At 42.2% G+C, this 16177-nt stretch overlaps 1 protein-coding gene across 1 annotated transcript; it reads left to right on the forward strand.

Annotated features, from left to right (window-relative positions):
- The first annotated feature begins 242 nt into the window (after positions 1–242).
- On the forward strand, positions 243–5989 carry LOC123819921 (spermatogenesis-associated protein 31D1-like). Its single transcript, XM_045840511.1, has 4 exons — positions 243–318; positions 1826–1886; positions 2148–2364; positions 2480–5989. The coding sequence occupies exons 1-4, from the start codon at positions 243–245 to the stop codon at positions 5987–5989; spliced, it is 3864 nt and encodes a 1287-aa protein (XP_045696467.1).
- Positions 5990–16177: the final 10188 nt, after the last annotated feature.

The raw sequence follows: 16177 nt of genomic DNA on the forward strand, positions 1-16177 counted from the left end.
GTACTGATGGTCTCGTTCCCAACTTAGGAGGCTTCTGTGGTGTATAACACTCAGGGAGTATTTCAAAATGGTTCAGAATGGTTATCTTTCACCTCACCCCATGGCTTGGCCAAAAACATGAGAGCTTTTTTATGGCTTTTCACTGTGAGAAGCTAAAGGAATTCTTGGAGGCAAAATTCATAAATAGTTCGCCCCCTCTAAGATAGTGACTCTATGAGTTCCTCACTCTCATGCTAGCCCACATGCATCCTTCAGCAATTTGTCAGTATGTCTTTTATGTGTTCTTACCAGTTTATGGCTCAAAGGCTTCTGCTCCAGGTAAGTTGATCTTGACTACAATTCTCTGTATTTACCTTCTGTGAAAATTTTGAGCAGTGGTTTGCCCTTCAATTCTCTGGTGGCTCCAAGAAAAGTCATTGCTTTTCCATTTTTCAGATTTTTGCTTCTATAAACTGGAGAAGTGACTCCTAAGCTCTTTAAATATGGGAGCTGGACCCAGAAGTTTCCCCGGCAAAAAATGATTCTTTATTTTCCCATTCCTCTTTCCACATTTATAAATTAGTTTTTTTGGGCCAGAGGGCCAACTAAAATGGAAAGTCTGAGAAGAGAATAGGGAACATCACTCTTCTAGGGGAAAAGACCAAGTGTGTCTAATGGTTCAGGGAAGATTAAGATTTCACAGATTATCTGGGTGTGGTGACATCCCAAATACAATATATCTGTAGCTCTAGATTGTGTTTAGGTAGTTTAGGATCTCTGCACTTCATTAAGAGTCACATTACCATGTCAGGTGTCACTGGACCAAGCTTTCCCTTGTGCTGGGCTAATCAGGAGAACAGTGCTGAGCCTCTGAGCGCCCCTGAGAAGACAGAGGGTTGAGCCTGAGCTCTGTCACAGGTTACAGTGCCTTAGCTGAGGGAGCATACATGAGACTGCTGACCTCAGAATATATGTCCTCCTTAAGCAGAGGATTTCTGACCGAAAATACCATGTATAAACCTCATAGACACAATCTTCCTCTGAGTTTTTCAAAGAAGAAGAAATTGACAATATTTTATCCCCCTTAAAAAACAATAAAAGATAAAAATGCAAGTTCTGTTAATGAAAATAGTCATATTATTCTTGGATCATAGATGTCTCAGTATTCTATGGAGCAGAGTGAAAGAAATGAATCTTAGCCCCTCATTCTTTTCTTTCTGTTTCCAGCATGAGGGCAAAGACAAGAGGCAAAAAAAATGTGGGGCACTGAAAGGTAAGGTTCTACCTATTTTGCCTGAACTCTCCACAGGTGACCATTTCTCTGCTTTCCATGAAGTCCCAAGTCCATGGTCTCTGAGCATGTTAGTCACTAGATATAGTCCCTCTCAAAAAACAGCCTTACCAAACAGAGGCTCATGAGAAGGCACTCAAAACCTGAGACACTTCTCAGATTCCCTGCTCTGTAATCCTTGGACAAGAAGTAGTGATGGACCTGGGCAATGGGTGTTGCCCTTAATGTGAGATGTTGAGAGTAAGAACTGCTGTCTACTGACCTTAAAAAGGACTCTGACTTTCTGGAACTCAGATTTCTCTTTGAGATAGCTATTGACCAATGTTCCCGAAAAGGTTGTTTTGAATTTCATATGTGACGATACATATGAAAACCCTTCGTGAATGATACAGCAATGTACATCTGAACTTTGTTACTATCACTGAACATATGGCCTTGTATTCTAATTTTTGGGCTCTCAAATCCAATCTTCCAAAGGTACCTCTAAAAAACATTCTAAATAGCCTCCTATAAGATGTCTTTGCTTCTACCTTCATTACTCCCCTGGTTTCTCAGGTTGGAAATCTTGCCAGAGCGAAGAAGAGGAGGCAAGGAAGGTTCTTTCTCTTCTGCAAAGGTGACCAAGCTTTACCACATTGTTTCTGTAATCCCCCTTTTTCAAGCAGAGTCTATGAATTTGTGAGGTTTCAGTGAAGCCTGGGATTGACATGGAAGGGAAGATCCTCAGAGTCAGCATGTGAAAGCCTTGGGGAGAGAAATAAAAGTTATAGTGTGAGATCAAGGAAGTAGGAAAATTGAAAGGATTATATGCAGTTGGGGGCCCTACCTTTGCCAGACCTGCCAAGATCCCTTATGTTTTTTCTAGTCCTGGCTGCAGCTTTGTATCTCCTGTCTCCTTCAGGCCCCTAGGCCAGCATCATGATACCATCCGCTTCCGTCAGCTGTTATGTCCAGACCCCTCCTGTGAGGTGTGTAATAATGCAACTGCTGAAGTCAATCGGCTGCTGTTCCCAGAGGCCCTGGAAGATGCTACTAGTTTGACTTCCACAGCTCCTGGTACTAAGTCATTATCCTCTCTGTCTCCTACCTTCTCAGTAGTCCCACCAAGAGACCCAATCCCCATCCCTCTAACTGAGCCTTTCCCACCACAACTCCATATTTTCTCCCCTAATCCAATGACCCCCTTAGCTGACTTTGTTTCACCTTCAGCACTGGGTTACTCTGCCACCAGAACCTTTTTCTACCTTGGAATCCAAATTTCTAGTAGGCCATTTCCCACCCCAACCCTTTGCCTATATCCCTCTCTCACCACATGACACTCAGAGAACAGATTCTATTATCTACCAAGAATCCACTTTGTTTCTGAATACCATCTTCTCAAGTGATCCCACACTTACTCAAGTTATCAACTCCTTACCAGGTTTGTCAGAAACAATGAAGCCTACTGATTCATTTGGTTGTCAACATGTCCCACCGGTGCTGTCTGTTTCAACACCACCAGACTGCCCTTCCACTGTGACTCAATCAAAATCAATTGTCACTTCATTGAAGCCTGTTGCAGAGGACTCATCTCCAGGTAGTCCTGGACCATTGTCCAGTCATGTCCCAATATTCAGAAACTCTGACCTTTCAAACCTATTAATATCAAACATTTCTTGTTGGCAGACTTTTGCCAAGAACATGTTTCTCCCCACATTATCACACTCTCATTTTCAGCAAGAGCATGTTTTCCTCCATCTACCAGAGACCTGTCTCTGGGGAGACTCTGTTTCAAAGCACACGGAGGCCAGTAGCCATTCTTTCCTAGGCCTTAACATCCAGGCACTCCTGGAGAGTAAAGTGAAAAAGAGAAAGATTTTAGAGAAGAAAAAAAGTGAGGAGGGACCATTTTCAACACAAATGTGGTCAGAATACCAACGGACGTCTTCAGGAAATTCATCGCAACCACCTGATACACAGGATGCCACAGTCCCCCAGACTGGCTGGAACATTGAAGACAAACCAGAGCAGCTGTGTAATAGCCAGCAGCTCTTGTATGTCAAGACTTTGGGGAAAAACTTGCAGCAGAAATATAGCCAGCTCTTCTGGGGTCTTCCCTCTTTGCATAGTGAGTCCCTGGTGGCTGCTCTCCTGGTTTCTAGAAGTAGTTCCCCACTAGAGAGCCGTTTTGTTCTATTCAATGGAATCTGTAATGCATCTACAGTCAAAATGCAGCAACAAGAATCTCCACTACTTCCTCATTTCCATCTCCTTCCTCTACTCAATGTAGACTCTCAACATTTGCCTCAAAATAGGCCCCAGTCACAATCTTTCACTCAGGTGCAGCATCAACCCCACTTTCAATCCCAACTCCCAATCCAATCACCTTCTCCGTTCCAGATTAGAGACTGTGTAGAGCCTATCCATAGACCCCAGAATGAGTCAGGCTCTAATATCTTGAGTGAAAATCAACACCTGGAATGCCACACATTGCAGAAGCAACAGGAAAGTTTGCAAGATTCAGTCCCTGTTCTCCAAAAATCACAAGAGGCCACTTGTCCTCGAGCTCCCAACCTTCCATTGGTCAGCCAGTCATCCCATGCCTATGCACCAGCCTCTATCCTCCCTGGCCATTTCTGTATCACCAATGAGCCTCAGGAGAAACTGCAGCTCTATGCTCCAAGGAGGTTAATTCCACCCTGGTGCCCTCATGCCAGTAGGAATGTAGAGCCTCTAGCACTGATGGCACCTCAGTATAAGTTAACAGAAACCTCTCAACAGAAAGGCAGTCATGCTCACTTACAGTTCTCTGACCTTCAGGGACAGTGTAGTAAGTCTCTAGGCAAGGGTGAACTGAGTTTCCCAGGAAGTTTCTGTGAGGGGGATCCACACAAATGTCAGCTAAGAGAGGAAGTGAAGCGAAATCTTGGGTATATCCTAGAAAAGAGCCCAGAAGACAGCCCACAAATGGTCTCAGAATGCTACCTAGTGAAGGGTCTGAGGGCTGCCTCAAGGATAAAAAATAACTGTGTATGCCACTCAACAAGTCACTTGGGGAATGAATTAATAAATGTCTTGAGGAAGGACATAGACCAGAATCAAATGAAAACCATTCTTAGGTTACATTTGAGCAAGAAGTCTTGGCAGATCACTGAGGGTAGGATCCCTATATGTGTGTGTCGTTCATGGCTGGCTGAGGACAACACATTGCTTTCTTCTGGGAGTTCCCAGACCAATTTGGAAAATATGCATTCAAAAACCACAATGATTGGTAGAGTCAACTGCCAGATTACCACTCTGGAGCTTCCTTTTCTTGATTCCAGCACGCAACAGGCACTCGAAGCCCATATTATAAGGTTTCGTGTGAGTCAGAGGTGGGGCCTCCCACTGAAGGTTGTCAAATCTATTAAATTATATAAACTGAGAGAAGCCAAAACATGGCCTCTTCCCCAATTCCCTTTCTCAGGCACCCATATTTCTGCGGTAGTTGCCAAAGCTGAGGTTTCCAAGCCTCTTGAGGGAACTTCCAAAACTTTTCAGGGAAACAATCTGAGAATAATAAATTCAGTTTCCATCCTGGATTGTCCTCTGGATTCCTCATATGTACACAGTGAAAGACACAGAGTCCAGAAAATATCACACACTGATATGGAACATAAGCTTGCAGAGAATGCCCAGACAATTGTACATGGCAGGCAGACTTTTCAGCTTCTTACACACAGCACCATAGACAAAGGGAGTCAGAGTAAGACTTTACTGTACAATAGATGCAGCCAAGAGATGCCCAGAAAGCAAGCTGGAGCTGGACATGAGCCAAGGTATGAGAATGTGGATTCCAGTGATAGAGCAGAAATGATTCAGAGCCAAAAGACAGTGGAGAAAAATTTAGAACATTCTTGCATCTCTAGCATGTTTAGGGAGATATTCAACGCCCAGGAGCTGCATGCTCTTAAATCACCATCTTGTGACATCTTGACAGCCCAGGAGTTTGGAGGCTCCCAAATGATAAATGTCAATATGAGTAAAGAAGAATCTACCCTGACCACTGACTGTTCCTCATCAAAAATATCAGACCCCCAAGATTCTAAAATATTAAACCCGAAAAAACAGGTCCTTGGTGAGTTTACTTCAGATCGCTTGCTTTGCATGTCCTCACTGACTCCATCCCAGGGCATCTCCAGTGGGGACATGGGAGCTTCCCAGAGTCCTCATGTCCACTTTGAGGACAGTGGAATCAGCCCAGAGCTGAGGCAGGAGTCCCGGGTCTCCAAGCATGTTTTATGGGAGTGTCAGGATAACCATTTTCCACCAACTGAAAAGGAACTGAGAACCATGGGCTCCAAAGCAAAAGAATGGGGAAGTGAGGATTCAAGTGTAAGGACATCTAAAGCTGGAAAGAAGAGCCACCCTATTAAGAACAGAGAATTAGAGGGCACTTTCACATCTCTGTCACAGGATGAACAGTTTCCTCCTGATAGTTATTTCAGAAAAAAGATGAGGCAATTTTTTCAGTGGATCAATCCCAAGAGAAAAATCAAAGGGCTGGAAACTCCCCAGCAAAGTGCCAAGTTCATGTCAAGCTTTGCACAGAAACATGACTCAGCTGAAAGTGCAGATATCTTTTTGAGTTCTGAGCTTCCTGAAGCTCGTGAGCTCATGGCAACTATTGGGAAGATCCTAGAAAAGAAATTGGCATGTAGTCATGAACTTGAGGACTTGAAGTTAAGTCAACAGAAGTAGGAACTGCAGGCCTAGGAAGAGCCTGACAAGGGACATCCCTCCAATTACAGGGCTCTCTCTGACACACATCACAAAGATTGTGCAAGTACTGAGTGCTGCAATCAAGAAGCTGTCACTGCTGACCAGAGTTTTCTTAGAAATGCTATAAAGAACAGAGTCAGGATCAGACATCCCCAGAAAGTTGTAGCCTTCAAGGACCAGCTCTTTTGCCTTCTTTGGAAGAGCGTCAACACCCTTCCCCACACTCTAGGTAGTCTGTGCTCCATCCAAGACCCATCAGCATATGTCAACTTATGCCCAGTCCCTCCAGTCCCCCTTACACCTTACAAAGACACTGTGTTCAGAGATTTGACTCTTCTTTTCAAACAGAAAACAGTTCTTTAGCACTACAAAGGAGAAAAAAATTTCCCTGAAGAAATTATCAGGTCATTGTTGAGAAAGCTTCACCATTTTCATCATAATATATCCTCTGAAGAGAACAATCTTTCTTTAGAATAACCAAGGATAGTGATCCTGCTCAATAAATGTTTCTTTTAATGGAGTGTGGTGTTCTCTGTGTACTACATTGGGTTGTTGGCATTCCATATCCCTGGACTTGTGCTTAGGGAAAGAAAGGAGTTATTTCAGATCTTACTGATTTCTTCTTTTTGTTTCTAAAAGATGACCAGTCCTTTGTTGTAAGCCTAACAGTGGCCTTTTCAGTTTTATCCTGGGGTCCTTTATTTGACCCTGCTCAGATGTCCTATAGTTAAAACACAATTTTCTAATAAAAAGTACAAAAGGTTTTCTCTAAAACCTTTCAAGCATTTTCAAAGTGATAAAAATCCTAAAGTCCAGAATTTGACTCAAACTATCTTTTTATCTGCTCCACTCACATTCTGAACTATATGCAGGTGTAGGGTAGGATGAGTTACTCTGGTATAATACATCCAGAATTTTCCATACAGAAAGTTTTGAGATTGGGAATGGGATAGGGGGATATTTAGAAACTAAGGTTAGTAGTAGGAAGAAATCTTCCTCTTGGATTTCTAGGTGAAAAATAAATGCCACCTGTTGCTAAGAGTTCTTCTCTGACTCATGAAGCTTGGGGTGCTAGGACATGCCCCCCCCCCTTAACTTATTCTAATGAAAAAGTGTAACACTTCACCATTTCCCATTCCTCTACCCTTACTGGAGCAGGAAAGAGGACAGAATTTGCATTTCTGAAAAGAGCCAAGGATATGAATATTTTCCTGAAAACAGTGACTAATTTTCATTTAGAAAAAGTTCCTGATTCCAGAGTATCTCACAGGTGGGTAGGCATTGAGTGGGGTATATATGAATGGGTTGTGCTGTTGTGGATACTGGGTTGGCTAGGGTAGGGTCTAGGAACTGGGTGGGTCTGGCTGATGGATCTATTATAAGTGGGCTGTGAATCCAACTGGACAGAATATTTTGAACTGAATGTTGACATCTCCATACTTGTGAGAGCACCTGAAGAAACAGGACAAGCTCTTCCTGCTCCTCAGGGAAACCTCTTAAGGATATCTAGCTTGATAGCACTATTCCAAGACCAATAGATCACCTGGCCATCACTTGTAGGAGTGGTCACCAGGCAGCCACCAAGAAGTTTGGGGCAAGGGAGATAGAGTAAGAAAAATATAATTGTGGAGTGGGTGGGAAAGAGGAAAAACATGAGAAAAATGATTTCATCATCACAATCCATGACTGCATCCTGGCCATCCACCAAACACTATCTTACCTCCAAGACACATCCTGGAGACTAGTCAGGGTTTGATAGAGGACAATGATACTATTTTAGCACAAGAGTATGTGACATAATCATGGATTATGAAGACAGTATCTCCCGGGATGTTGTCAGGGAGGTTGTCCTACTTGGTGCCTACCTTCCCACCATACTATACCTTCCACCAAGGTTCTAGTAGTATAGGGTTGTTTTAGTTATCTCTTGCTATATAACAGATACCCCCAAATTTAGGAATGTAAACCAGGCTTACCTGGATTTTCCACTTCAGAGTCTCCAAAAGGCTGAAATTATAGTGTCAGCTGGGCTCCAGTTTCATCTGAAGGCTCAAATGGAGAAGGATGCATTTTTGTGCTCACTTATGTAGCTATTGACAGGATTTGGTTCCTTAAGGCCTGTTGGATTGAGGTCCTCAATTTCTTGCCTGCTGCTGGCTGTAGCTGGCAGGAGTTGACCCTCAGTTCCTTGTCATGTGGGCTTCTCCAACATGGCAACTTGCTTTACAAAGCCAGAAGAGAGAGTTCTATAGAGACAGAAGTTATAACCTTTCATGAACTAATAATTAAAATGACATCCCATCACCTTTCACTTAATTTATGAACCAGAAGCAAATTAATAACTAAGCCTACACTCAAGGGAAAGTGTAATTACACATGGTGTGAATATCAAGAGGTGTGGGTATTATTGGAATCTTCTTAGAAGTCTTCCTAACGTGAGGACTTCTTCCTGGACACCACACTAAGTTCAATGAAGCACAAGTGACCAAAGGGACCAAGTGGATCCTCATCCTCAACTATAGGAATGTCATTAAGGTCAAACTGCTTAATTGCTAAATGAAGTGGTGACTGGTAAGAAAAACATCAAATAGTTTGGAGTATGCAAAGAAGGAGGGATAGGTGGCATGGGAACAGTGCCATGGAGATAAAGCTGTTGTGGCGTCATCGTGAATGGTAAAGTGAAAGAAGCTGTTAGAGCCACCTGACTCATCAATCATTGAATTTAGACTTAGAAGAGAGGAAAAATTAGGTGCAATAAGGTTTGTTTTGGCTCTACTACAATTTCTTCACTCTGCCCTAGCTCCCAGACCATAGGCCTAAAGGAGCAACCTTCAGCTCCTGTAGAGATACACTGCTTCTAGAGTAAGCAAATCATTCAGGTTGCAACGCTTAATATCTTTTATTAATATACTTAATATATAGCAGTCCATCATTTCATATTTTATTCTCCAGTTTGACCATCAGAGAGAATGAATCACCCAATTAACAGAAAATTCAGTATTGTACTGGGGAACTCAGAACATGTAATTCCCATTGTGGGTTGTTTTTCATGTACTGATGGCCTAAGGACTTCTAATCAAGGGAGATGTGGGGGATTAAAGGGTCTGAATAACTGGCCTAGGGTCATATAACAAGTCATACCTCGTGCCTATTGCTTCTACTCAGGGAAACACTGGATGAGGCAATGAGACAGAATTTGCACACTCAGGATATCTAGGAAGTATCCTATCCAAATGAGATGGCAGCACTGTCCAGGAGTGATCCCAAACTCTTGTTCTGCTTCTAGGACTGTTTTCTGTTTTCCAGACAGCTGTTCCTATGGGAAAGCAGGACTGTCATAGAAAGCAGGAAAGTACTGTATTTTTTGGATTATAAGATGCACTTTCTTTTCTCCCCCCCCCCCCAAATTTGGGAGGAATAATGGTTGTTAATGCTGCTGTTGAGTTCTGTTTACATTTACATTGGTGAAATACTATGTTATTTATGTTATTAAATATTTTACCACATTTTTTGCTTCAAAATTTTTTTCCTATTTTTCTTCTCAAAAACCTAGTTGTGTCTTATGGCCCCAAAAATATGGTATTAGCTGAAAAATGATTGGAGAGATGAAGATCAATTTCTCTAGAAAAACATTTCATGTACTTTATGCCCACACTGAGGAAATATAGTGTTAGGCAATTTTGGGTGTGTATGGGCAGCATTTATATGATATAGTGTGGCATCTGAAGAATTATCACTAACATGCTATCAGAATGTGTCACCAGAATTTTTACAGCCTCATGTTCACACTCTGATCTATAATCAGAGCAAACAAAATGCATGAATTGACAGGTACCTTCACCTCGATTGGGCATGAGGACCCAAGATCCCAGCTTTAGGTATTATGGATTTCTCTGGTTCCAGGTGCTGCCTAATAAAGTCAGATTCCTTGAGGTAACCTTCAGAGGGATTAACATTGAAAACTGTGACCCGTTCTTCAGTCTCAAGGAAAGAGCCCGGACTATGATAAGGGGCCTCTTCTCTTAAATATTTTCTTGAAGAACCTCCATTATTTCTGAATCAGAGTGTATATCAGGTTATTTTCTTGGGGCATGAAGACATGATTGGTCTTCATTAGGGAGGTCAAGTGGTGGGTTCAGAGACTTGTGGAGGCTGCCTTCTTATCTCTTCCAGGAGATTCAGGGTCTGTTCTTTCCATGAGGGGATTTTGACGGGGAGGGAGTGCAAAAAAGAAATGGATTATTATGCAAGTTTAGTAGTGCTTCACTGGGGGGTGGGTGGTGGTTAATATGACAATGATAAGAGTGTGTTATTTTCCTGTGCAGCATTTTTGCCCAGCTTTAGGCCATCTTTATTTGAGGTAGAGTATTTTACCAAGTTATTGATTGATGTTTCTACTCCCTGCCATAGGGAACTTAGAAGGAATAAAAATTAACTTTCCCTTTTGGTCTTATAGGAAGTTCTGGACTTCTGGTCTCTGGGATTATTAATGCCTTCCATGTTTCCTGACTCAAACAGAAGTTGTGAGGCACCTGTTGTACAGCCCTGTGCAGACTCCCATATGACAGGAACATTGACCTGGTGTTCCCAGGATAGAGACAGGGTTCACACAGTTCCTGGCTTGAAATAAGGATAGCTGCCTAAATGTAGCAGTGGCTCCAATAACTTGAGAATAAGGATGTGAAGATAAGTTCCTTAAGTGGGTGGGTTCTGTGTGAAAATCCTCTAGTAGAAGTTTTTTAAGGAATGAAATGATGTTTGCTGAGATGATTAATCATCAAGCACTATTATCTTAAAAGCTGCAGCAGTACATTGCATTGTAGACAGTTGGTAGAGAGGTGGTATAGCCACTGGCCTTTTAATAGGCCAGATGGCATTGGACATTGAACATCAGAGTTACAATCATGACGGACTCAAGAACTCTGCTTTTGAAAACAAATCCAAAAAACCTGCTGACTCATTTCATAAAAAATCTGAAAGTAAGGCTGGCTTCTGTCAGGAGTTTCCATACTGGGACTCAGTTAATGCCATCAAGATTCAATTTCTACCCCTTTTTCGACTCTGTATTCTGGACTGGCTTCATTATGAGACTTTGTGTCTGGCAAAATCCTCCAAGTTTCAGGTGCAGGTGAAAATGGATTGTCTCTCCCGCTAGTCCCTTCAAAACTCCTATTGTCTCTAAATTGTCTTCAGTTGGGTCCTCTGCCCATTTTTGGCCAATCACTGTTGCCAAAAATATGGAACAATCTTTTGGCCAGGTCTGAGTTATACATCCATCTCTTAAAGGAAGAGTGTTACTAGGGAAAGACAACGCCACTTGCACATGGACTGATACTGAGAATGGGCTTAGTTCTCCAGAGGGTAACAGAGGAATTATTTCCAGAAATTGAATGAATGCTGAATGTCAGAGCAAAACAGGAAAAAACAGATGTCCCCTATAGCCCTCCTCCTCACTGCCCCATTTCTTACTTGTCCACAGTCAGTCCGCTAACTGAAGCTTAGGGTTTCAGAAAACTCCAATTCTGTGGAGACCCTATACTTCCATTCCAGTTCACTTATGGCTGCATCCTTGAACTTCTCACCAGGAACTGTTCCGCCTTCTGAAAATATAGTCTGACATTGAAACTTTATACTTTCAGTTTATGCTTTCAGAAAGCCAATTCTTCAACCTATTCAGGAACTACAAGCCACTTTATACTTTCTCCCTGTCCATCTGACAATCTTTTATCTTCATTTCATCCTTCTCCAAGGAAAACTTTATGGTCCATAACTTAACCCTAAACCTAAATAGTTCTATGCTAAACAACTTACCCCATTCTGCTTTCATCTCTTCTGCCTGGAAAAAATTCAACTGCCTTTTTTGGACCTGCCTTCCAATAAGGGACTTATTCTTATTCGATAACGTCACACAGGTATGTTTGCGCCACCATAAATTCACAGTCTACAACTAATGCTAAGTAGGCTCCAACACTGCCTGAAAAGAACCCACTCATTCCTTCAGTGTTTAATATGTACTAGGCATTCTTCTAAGAACGTGGGGCACTGGAGTGAAGAAAACAAAGTTCTCTGTCTTAGTGGGGCTCATGTGATTGCTTTCTTAGCCAATTCTCTTGCCTAAATACTGAGAACTATTTCACTTTCCTACAACTTCTCCACACTCCTCACTCCTTGAGCATCTGTGCTAGAGTAGAACACTGCAGGGAATGAGAAGTCATCAGAAGGGAACTTTACATCATAAAAACTTTAAAACAGCAGCAAAACCAAAACCAGTATGGGAACCCCCATTCTTCTCACCTCTTTCCTTCCTATTATACTAAAAGTTTCCCCTGGATGGTTTTCTGGACCCTGCCTAATGAAGATTTATCCTGGTTTTCCCGTTCACACTACTTTCCACACTGTGCGGAATATCTGGGTTAATAACAGTTGACCCTCAAACGACGTGGGTTTGAACAGCAGGAGTCCACCTACATGCGGATTGTTTCAGTTGAGTTGCCCAATTCTACTGATCACAGTTCAATTGACCCACGAATTTAATTAGTCCTGGCAGTTCAAAAATGTGTTGTTTAAGGGTCAGCTGGCAGTTGTGAGTCCATGTATGCACAGGGCCAACTTAAGTTATAGGCAGGTTTTCGACTGTGCAGTAGTTGGTGTCCTAACCCCAGTGTTGCTCCCAGGTCAACTGTATCTACCTTCTGGGAGGCCATACATATGTTTACCTTGTCACAGCGCAGGGCACCTAGTGCTGCTCGGAACGTCTGGAGGAAGGAATCTTCAGCAGTGGGAGCAATTTGTTGTGGAGGCTACTCCCAACATGCCCTGGGGGTGGGGCCACATTCAGGAGCCGGTTGGGGGCTGAGGCTTTTGGCTTCCTAAAGCTGAGGGGACACCTCAGTCTTCTGGGTGCCATTTTCTGGGAGGTAGGAGTTGAGGTTTAACACAAAGAGAGGTTGCCAGAAGGTACGAGGCTCCCCAATGATTTCCGCCAGCCCTGCCTGTCGGGTCCTTTCCTCAGTCCCCCATTTCCATCCCCATCAGCTGGGCCTTAGCAGCTCTCATTCCCCGACTCCTCTGGAGGCTGAGGCCCCAGAAGATGCTCAGAGGCCCAGGGGGATGGGGGTTTGTCCAGCCACCGAGGTCCTCCTTCAACGTGGGGACTGCACCAAGCTCCGCAGAGATAGCCATAGTCATAAAGGTAGTGCCAACACTGACGACTGTAGGAGCTTCACCTTGCCCTGGCTGCCTGGCCTTGTGAAGTGACCTAAGTCTCAGGTCCCAGCTGTTCTGTGCGGAGACGCTAATGTGGACTAATAGGTTCTGCTCTGAGAACTTGAGTAAACAAGTAAAAGGCCCAGGTTGAGGAATGGGTGGGGCACCCTGAATGCAGTTAGCTCCTGCACCTTGGTGGCCCGCAGGGAGCCTTGGGCCTTTGGAAGGTCTGCACAGACAGGACCCTGAGATGCTAAGTTCCCAGCCCACACTGCAAGTGGTGAAGTCATTTCTGGTTCTCTGCACGACCAGTGACTGGAAGAAGATGCTCACAGCACTCTGGGTATTGTTTTTGGAGGATCCAGCAAGGGTTTTACCTGTCTGGGACCCATCAGTGAATCTAGTAGGAGTGGTTCCTGGGAGTCCCAGGTAAAGGCTGAGGAAGGCCTTTGTGTCCCTGGACGGAGACGTAGCCATAGATCAGTTTGTCAAGGACTGCAAGATCGGGGACAGCAGGATGTGGGCCTCTCACACTGACAAGACTGCAGGCTTTTTAATAGGGCAGAAAATCTCAGGTAAGTCTTCATTGCAGGCATAGATAGACATAGGCACTTACTGAGGGCCAAGTGTGTGTTGAGGTTCTTTGTTAAGTAGTAACTGTCATTATGTTTATCTTAGGAAAAGGTAGAAGAAAATCATTTTTGTGACCTCCCAATCCGAAAGTATGTAGCAAATTTGAAAGATATGGAAAGGTTGAAAAACCTCATAAATTTCCACCTTTAAAACAATTTCTGTTAACTTTTTAATTTTTCTCTTTTCAGATTTTTCATGCCTTTTTTATTCAAATAATAAGTTCTTTAAAAGACAAACATTATCATAAACAACTTATATTAGTATAAAATTTTATATATAACTTGTTTATCATAACAGCCTATTAGGTGGTAGAATATTAATGTCTTCTTGTGCTGACATTCGGGTAGTTTCTGATAATGTGATTAGGTATCCACTCATGTGGTTATTTCAGCACCCGATTCTCCTCTGAATTTGAAGCCCATGAAATCAACTGCTTGCCAAACATCCTTAGTGTAAAATCTTCCAAACCGAAGCCATTGTCTTACTCTATACCCAATCTTTTCTTTTTCATATATTCCCAGTATCAACAACCTGTAGCTCCTGGACACCCCAGCAAGAAACATAAGAGTCATTTTACATTCCTCCCTCTTAACTTTCCCCATTGCTAGTCAGCTATTACATGGATGAGCTGGAAAAATATGATGGGAGAGAAATCCTAGAGGTCTCACAGTCCAGTTCATTTCCCCTGGATATGTAAGAATCCTTAGGTTATAAGCTGTATTTTTGGAATCAATTTTAATTATGTCACTAATATATGGGCACATTCTGTGAGTCAAAATTAAAACATTCTCAGTAAAGTTGAATATCTATTCCAAAGCAAAAACAAACATTTCATATCAAATCTTCAATTTATTCATTTACTTATATTCATGCTATTTATTTCAATATAGACTCTTAGTTTCCCAGTTGAGTCACTTCAGTCTGTCACAGTATTTCACAGATTTAGCTAGGTACCTCAATCTGACTGTATTCTTTTGATGTATCTGCATAATTTCTTACTTTCTGATACAAAAAGATTCTTCAGGCTGATTATATACTTTCCCCTACATCAGCCCTAGGAAAGTTTCAGCTGTTTCTCCAAGTAGCCCTCGTTCCTTTAATGGAGAATGGTATTTAGAATCCAAGGTCAGGGTGTTAGATGTGCTCATTATTACTAAGACGTTGTTGCTTCTAGGCCCTCTCAGAGAGCACAGCTAGGGAATATGTGTATGTGTATACACACACCTGTTCACACATTTGAACATTGATTTATTTCTATAAGTATACTGCAAATCATGGATTTACTTCAGTACTCCAGTTGCAATCCAACACTACCAGGTTCATTCTAGTTTTCTGCGTTTCCATGCTTGTGACTTCTTTCTCCAACAATGAGGAATGTGGTTTCATTACACTTAACATATTTACTTGTTTAGTGAATCCTCCTGTATGTAAGCAATCTCCCACCACCGTCCCCACTATGTATGGATGTCATCTTCCACCACTGGTGCTGAGACAGCAGTGTGTTTGGCAGTTGTGTTATAGAGACACTAACACTGCACCAGGCAACCCTTCTATGCCAAGCTTTCTTCACCCTGCTTGGGCTCTGGCTCTCATGTCGGGGACATGGCTGACCCCTCTCTAACTGCCCTGTCCTGCCTCCTGCATCCCTTTGTGGTGTGAATGCCTATTTTGCTAGGCTCAGCTAATGACTATAAGACTGAGTTATACAGAAAAGGAAAAATAAAGAGATATGTAGTATCTTTTTCCTTTGTAGCTTTCTGGAGGAATAATTCACATTCAAAATAATTATAATATGTTATGGGCATGTATAATATAATGTATAACATGATGAGTTTTGATACAGAAATAATCACCATCAAAATAACAAATATATTTCCTCTTCATATTGGGTTTTAAAAAATTAAACTTATTTTTAGATATGTGCAGGTTCACATGCTATTGGGGGGAATAATTAGAGAGTTCTCATATATTTTACCCAGTATCCTCCAGACACAGCATCTTACAAAACTGTAGTATATTACAACCATGATGTTGACATTGATATGGTTAAGATGTAGAACATTTTTATCAGCAAAATATCCCTCGCGTTGCCATTTTATAGGCATTCTCATTCTCCTCCTATCATTAGTCCCCTTCCAATCTGCTTTCCATTTTTATAATTTTAACATTTCAAAAATGTTTTATATATATTGTGGAAATGCAGATTGGTGCAGCCATTATTGACAATGATATGGAGTTTTCTGAAAAGATTAAAAAATGGAACTGCCTTATGACCCAGCAATTCCATTTTTGGGTATATACCTGAAGAAACCCAAAACACTAATGCCA

Source organism: Phyllostomus hastatus, unplaced genomic scaffold (assembly GCF_019186645.2).
Source record: "Phyllostomus hastatus isolate PE091 unplaced genomic scaffold, TTU_PhHast_1.1 phas_contig_34, whole genome shotgun sequence".
Lineage (NCBI taxonomy): Eukaryota > Metazoa > Chordata > Mammalia > Chiroptera > Phyllostomidae > Phyllostomus > Phyllostomus hastatus.

Excerpts from the sequence above, each read along its gene's own strand:
- LOC123819921 (XM_045840511.1), top strand. The coding sequence starts at position 243 with ATGCATCCTTCAGCAATTTGTCAGTATGTCTTTTATGTGTTCTTACCA. Across the intron at positions 1,887-2,147 it reads GTTCTTTCTCTTCTGCAAAG|CTTTGTATCTCCTGTCTCCT; the intron begins GTGACCAAGCTT and ends TCCTGGCTGCAG. Across the intron at positions 2,365-2,479 it reads CTCTGTCTCCTACCTTCTCA|CACTGGGTTACTCTGCCACC; the intron begins GTAGTCCCACCA and ends TTTCACCTTCAG.